At 40.8% G+C, this 6,182-nt stretch overlaps 1 protein-coding gene across 1 annotated transcript; it reads right to left on the bottom strand.

Moving 5' to 3' along the window:
* LOC102711282 (AFG1-like ATPase) lies at nucleotides 1–6,182 on the bottom strand. Its single transcript, XM_006659203.3, has 16 exons — nucleotides 5,904–6,182; nucleotides 5,415–5,789; nucleotides 4,345–4,634; nucleotides 4,179–4,258; nucleotides 3,984–4,084; nucleotides 3,776–3,901; nucleotides 2,433–2,502; nucleotides 2,250–2,336; nucleotides 2,114–2,179; nucleotides 1,914–2,006; nucleotides 1,772–1,828; nucleotides 1,559–1,687; nucleotides 1,382–1,472; nucleotides 1,200–1,288; nucleotides 385–575; nucleotides 1–268 (listed from the first exon to the last, which is right to left on the bottom strand). Exons 3-16 carry the CDS (start codon nucleotides 4,577–4,579, stop codon nucleotides 163–165), a joined length of 1,521 nt encoding a protein of 506 aa, XP_006659266.1. The 5' UTR covers nucleotides 4,580–4,634; nucleotides 5,415–5,789; nucleotides 5,904–6,182; the 3' UTR covers nucleotides 1–162.

Raw genomic sequence — 6,182 nt, 5'->3', positions numbered from 1 at the left:
TTCTGTACAAATGTTACATTTTATGGATCACACGCTGGTTTGCAAAATTTCTTACGGGTTTATTGCAAATTTACATGCATCAGTGTTGGAGAACCAGCATTTTATTCATTTTGTAAGCCAGGAGGGTAATAGATTTAATTATATAAGACGGATTTCTGTTACTTATGCTAGTACAATATCAATACCGTTATCTACACCTTGCAAGGGCTGCTGTCGCAATCTCGCTTCAAAGTCCTCCAAGTACTCTCTACTGTTGATCTCGGTTAACCTGCATAAAGAAAAATGGGAAATGGTGGCACCAAAGGGGAAATTAGCCGCAAGGATTGGAGCTAAAACTTGTTGCCTGCTGAAACCGGCTAAAACTTATCGCAAATTTGACTTTACCTACTAATTGTTCGATCCTTGGCGAATCCTAGCTCATTGTCCACACACAAGTCAGGATCATCAGTTTTCTGAGACCGTGAAGATCTCGGAGAAATTTTATGTGCTTCAGCAACTGTCACTACGTTCTCAAATAGTTCTATTGATGCAGCCTCTGCTGTACATAATAATCTTGCCTTGTTCTCATACATAACCTGAAATGTCATCATTTAATTGGTGGTTAGAGATGATATTTACTTATCCATAAAAGAACAAACATAGTTTCTGATTCACATGAATTAAATTCTTGGCTGCGATCGAGAATAATTTCTAACTGCAATAAGAATTTGTACTCCCATAACCTGTCCATCCAACATACAAGGCATATTTCATCTTGCACATAGAACAAAGATGTATTAAAAAGGATTACATTAACCCCAGAATCAGTAGCTCTTAAGGGCTATATTAAATACATGCAATGTATGGAATATACAGTAACGCTGGATATTCATTAGGTGTATGGAGGGAAAAATACATTTATTTTGTATTGGTATATGAGAAAACCTTATATTTGTAGACAACAATACTAACATATGCCTTGCAATCTTGAACAGAGGCAGTATATAAAATCTAACCATCAGTCCAAGATTCATAAGAAAATTTAGAGCGGCAGCATAAGGAGGTGTATTAGTATTAAAGGGAAGTAAGCAAATGCAATGCTTATAAGGTTATCAGGTTTAAGGTGCTTGTTCTCTAGTAGTTCAAAGTCAGAACTATAAAAGGTGGCCAATGCAGAATTAAAAATGAAAAGTAATAGGACAAGGAAACAATGATCTTACATCAACCAATGTGATAAACCGATAAGCTGCTGTTCTATTCTGAGACCCAAATTTAGGAATGCCATCCAGTGCCAAGGTATGAAACTTTTCTGCATAGTTACAGTTGGACAACAGTTATGTTACATCGATAATAGACGTTTGTGAATCCTGACTCAGAAAAGGCGTTGCACAAGTATACTTACTAAACAGTCCAAAATAATCGGCTGCACCTAAAGGCCTATCACAAAGATCTTCAAATGGGAAATATGCACACCCATTTGCTCCCAGTGGAACCTGCAATGAACTGAGCTTCAGTAATAAAACAATGATTTTTTACTGGAACAAAACTAGCTCCTTAAAATTTATAATTTGTACAAGACCTGCAATTGTCGTCCCATAACAACTTCAACTGTCTGAGGTCTAGGTTTCTCATTGCCAATTAATGTTTGGAACTTCTGTTTAAGAAGTGTATTGTATTCTTTTCCAACAAAATAGAAACCTTGTTCAGCCTGTTCATGTATCAGACGAATGATGCCAGGAAAGGTTTTAAAAGAAATCCAAACACTAATATATTGAAAAGATAGGTAACATACAGAACCCAATTGACGATAGTCTACTGCAGAGCCAATGGGATGTGCAATGCACCTATCCTGCAACGTCCACAAAAGTTAAGTCCAGTAAACTAGGACATTAATCATTTGACAGTAAAAAATGGTAAAACTGGACAACTCATACTTTCAGGGTATCAATGAAAGGTAAGAAAAGATCCCGCTGTAAACCGCCCTCATAAAGCTGATCTGGAGCACGATTAGAAGTTGAAACAAGAATCTGACCATAAAATCAGCATGCAAGATAATTAATATGAAACACCAAGGTTACTCTTTCAAGTTGCTTAAGTGGAATATGAAAGTGAAAAAAAAAAAACAGTTACATACAACGCCTTTGCTGAACAAATGTCTGAATAGCCTGTTCAATATCATAGCATCAGCAACATCAGTTACCTGCACAATGTCTTGAATTCGTTAACAAGATACATACTTTATCAATCCAATACTTTGGATACACACATACCATAAACTCATCAAGACATAATATGATGGCCTCATCGGAAATCTCAGCTGCCACCACCTCAAGGGGATCTGAAACACCTTTATGCATCTGTATGTGGATGAATGCTCAGTCATATATCCCTGAATATATTGTAATGAGATGCACTGAGAAAATCAGTTATGCATATTATATCAACATAAGTACCTGAAGACGACTATGTACGTTTAACATGAAATCGTGGAAGTGAATGCGCTTCTTTCTCCAATTAGCTGGTCTGCAAAATAAACATAAAGAAATGGAAAGGTGAATAGATTTAATTACCCACATGTTTTTGTTTTGCTTTTACCATGCAGTGAAATTGTTTTGAGGCAAACACTGTTATTTACCAGTTATTGGAAAATAAAAATATGTTGAGGTATTCATAAGAAGACAAAAGACATGACATGTTATTTTTCCAGCTACTCTCCTTCAAGAAGGGGGGAGGGATACAACTATTAACTTATTAAAAGAAACATTATCACTGTAGGCTCCAATCTAAAAAATAGGGCAAACGACCTTGGACGGGCCAAGAAACTACTTGATCGTTCTTATTTATTTCTAAACAACTGCAAAGCAATAGCCAAAAAAGTTTAAGACACCTGTTTATGTTTACTCCATTTTGTGCCCTTTTGTGCTGAAAATACCACAATGGACAAGGCTCTTGACCCTGGTCGATTTAATGCATTTCTTCAAACAATGCTAGAATATAATCAAGAATTATGTGTTATGTAATAAATTCTAAGTCTCACTGTTTTCAATTAATGATCCAAAAGCTTCAGTTCAACAAGGGTGTAGCTCTTAATAACCTTTTCATTATCTCAGTGCCTTAGAAGATTGATGGCAAGTCAAATTATTAGCATAACACATGTGTTGCTAGTCATTGTTGATTTGGTCCACATGAACAATTTTGACGTCATTAAAAACTAGAACTAGATTCTTAGGACTATAAGCAGCAGAAATTTTAATGTGAAGAATTATCAATTCCATATTGGGGAAGCCGCATCGATGTCCATTAATAATTATTCCACTATGTAAGTGTTACAGTGCCAATAGCCTAAAGGCCCTAAACTCTTCAGACTAAACATTGTCCAAATGAATAACTCATGAGAAATACATATAAATTCTGTTCGACTATTTTAGAATTATGAATTATGTAACAGTACATGAACCACTAATAAGAAGCTTAAATTCTGTAACATGCCCATAGATTGCTCATCAGTATTTTGAAAATTTTCACCATGTCAATTTTCAATACTTATCCATTGATTGAGGGTCAATAAAATAGTTCACTGAGGGCAGTATAGTAGTCATGCAGATCCTACATTAGCTATTTTCAGAGTTTTTATGTCGTCGAAGAGCATTACACATACATACACACTGATGGATTACTAATGAGCAATCTATGGACGAGTTTTAATTAGAATCTGTGCTATGAAACATAACTTCTTTATCTCAACTTCTCAACGATGCACCAATGAAGTCTACAGATTATAGGTTGATGTACTTACAACTGCTCATAGAACAAATCCATAAGCATTGTCTTCCCAGTACCAACACCTCCATACATATACAGCCCCTTCACAGGAGAATAGGTGGAAGGCTGGGTAATGAGGCGGGACCATAGCCATCTACTCCTGCCAAATAAAAAATAAGGTTTAGGTCTTAGGAGCACTCGGAGGTAAACTATGTCAAGTCCTTGTTTTCTCACTTATTTACCTTCCAGATTTCTCCGATGACTGATATCTATCAAGTTGGCAGGCTTCTTCATTCTCAACCAGCTCCTCATAGAGCCTTTGTAATTGTTGGATAGTGTCAATCTGTATAAAGAGTGAAAATGGCAACAAAAATCTTATGCTGAAATTAAAAGAAGTTAGACAAGGAAAAGGAAACGGTCAGGACCACAGCAACAACCTGAAAGTTATCACCATCCACAAGCTCCCCTGATGCGATTCTCCTCTCATACTCTACCATCGGACCACCTCTTGCAACATCTGATAGACAAGTTAGAAAGAAATTATGTTGAATAAAATGTCTGTACGACCCCCAAAAAGAAAAAGAAAGAAAACAAACAATATACCTTTGATCGAATCAGCTGCCACTGTGGAAAACTTGGACCTTAGTAATTCCACACTTGGACTCACATATCTGTCAATTTCTCTGTTATAACATACCGTACTCATTGAACAGGATGCTGAACTACACAACATCAGAGCATTCTGCTGCTTGATCAATCTGTTCATTGACAAGTGCCCATCTGCATGGAGCTGGGCGAATCGCCGGAGCTGGCGAAGCGACCGAACTACTGCTCTCATATTCCTATATGTGTTTTTACTTTCTAGCCAAAGCTCAACAAGCAATTTCTTGAACCTACAAACATAACAAAACAAGAAGGCATTAAAAAAACCATAGCGAGGACATCTTCAAGAATACAACAGCACTGACCATGTGATTAAACAAACATCATTCATGTAGCATAAAAAGGGAAACCTCCAAGCAAACAAATAAAGTAAACAAATGGGGGAGGGAGCATGTGCTTTGGAATCTGCAAGCATGAAAGGCTAGAAGGACAGTGATAGCATGAAAGAGTGGTTGATAATGAAATGAAATATACCACCACTACACATGAGCTACCCTGTATCCACCAATCAAATTCAATAGATTTTACTTAAGTAAAGCCTAAACTTTACTTGGAAAAACAAACAATTCGGCTCGAACTGAACAGAATCATCTAGTATCCTTCGATCGAAGAACAAAACTGACATAAAGATGAAATATTTTGCCCTAATTTGCCAAATCAAAAGCGGCACATCTACAACAGATTTTAGGACAGCGGGCTGAAGGATAGAAACTCCAAGGTTATTGGAACACTATTTAGGCACGATTTTCCGATGAGGCGATGGGCGGACATGATAACCGGGCGCGTATAAAAGATTGGAGCTTTCCGCGGCTCGAAATCTCTGGTCGTGGCCAAACAATTTGAATCCGCATGCTCAAGTCCCAATAGCAAAAGGAAGAACAAAAACCAATGAATTCGATTGCCCAAAAATTCAGGAGCGGACGAGGAAACCAAGAACACCCACGAGAAAACCAGGATTGAGTAAAACAGCGAATTCGAACCGAAAGACGCAGTCTTTTGTACATCCTCACCTGAGCCGGAAATCCGGGGACGCGGAAGAGACCACGCCACGGCGCACCAGCAGCGGCGGCGCGCGGCTGCTGGAGGACGCTCGACTGCGGCGCGCGACGCTCCGGCGGGTGGGGGAGCCGGGGATGGCGGCACGCGGCTGCTGGACGACTCCCGGCCGCGGCGCGCGGCGCTCCGGCGGCTGGGGGATCCGGGTGGCGGCGCGCGGTGGGCGCCGACGCCGGCAGTGGGCGACCGGCGAGCTGCGATTTTTTCGATCGTTCCTGGATTATCTAGAGGAGGCGAGCCGGCGCTGCCACCGGAACCGCGTCCACCTCCGGCGGCGAGAGGGAGCAAGAAACAGAACAACCGGGCGGGGGGCAGTGAATTTCCTAATCCTAATCCAAATCCAAAATAAAAAAGCTGAGAATAATCGATCCGCGGCAACGGTGGATGGCCTCATGCAGCGAATCGAGACGGGGTCAGGAACCCGAATATACGCATAAACTCACCGGATTAAAAAGGGCCCGGAAAAAGGCGAGAGAACGAATCGAACTCTCCAAACCGCGGAGCCGAAACCGCGACTCCTCCTCCCCACGACAGCGACGCCGTCCGTCGTTCGCCGTGCCACGGCAGCAGCCAGAAGAAGCAGCTATGGCCCGATGGCGAGGAGGAGGAGGATTCCGACCGGGCACAGCAAGTTTGGGAACGGGAAAAGCGGCGCCGCCGGGTGGGACGGGGGTACGTGCGGCTGCGGCGACCGAGGAAACGGGAATCGGAATGGGAATAGG

This window comes from Oryza brachyantha, chromosome 8, assembly GCF_000231095.2.
Source record: "Oryza brachyantha chromosome 8, ObraRS2, whole genome shotgun sequence".
Taxonomy (NCBI): domain Eukaryota; kingdom Viridiplantae; phylum Streptophyta; class Magnoliopsida; order Poales; family Poaceae; genus Oryza; species Oryza brachyantha.
This window is presented reverse-complemented; position numbering and strand designations above follow the sequence as displayed.

Coding starts and splice junctions, on each gene's coding strand:
- LOC102711282 (XM_006659203.3), bottom strand. CDS start 4,579: ATGAGAGCAGTAGTTCGGTCGCTTCGCCAGCTCCGGCGATTCGCCCAG. Junction 4,085..4,178: donor TGGATGGTGATAACTTTCAG/GTTGTTGCTGTG, acceptor CTCTTTATACAG/ATTGACACTATCCAACAATT. Junction 3,902..3,983: donor TCATCGGAGAAATCTGGAAG/GTAAATAAGTGA, acceptor TTTATTTGGCAG/GAGTAGATGGCTATGGTCCC.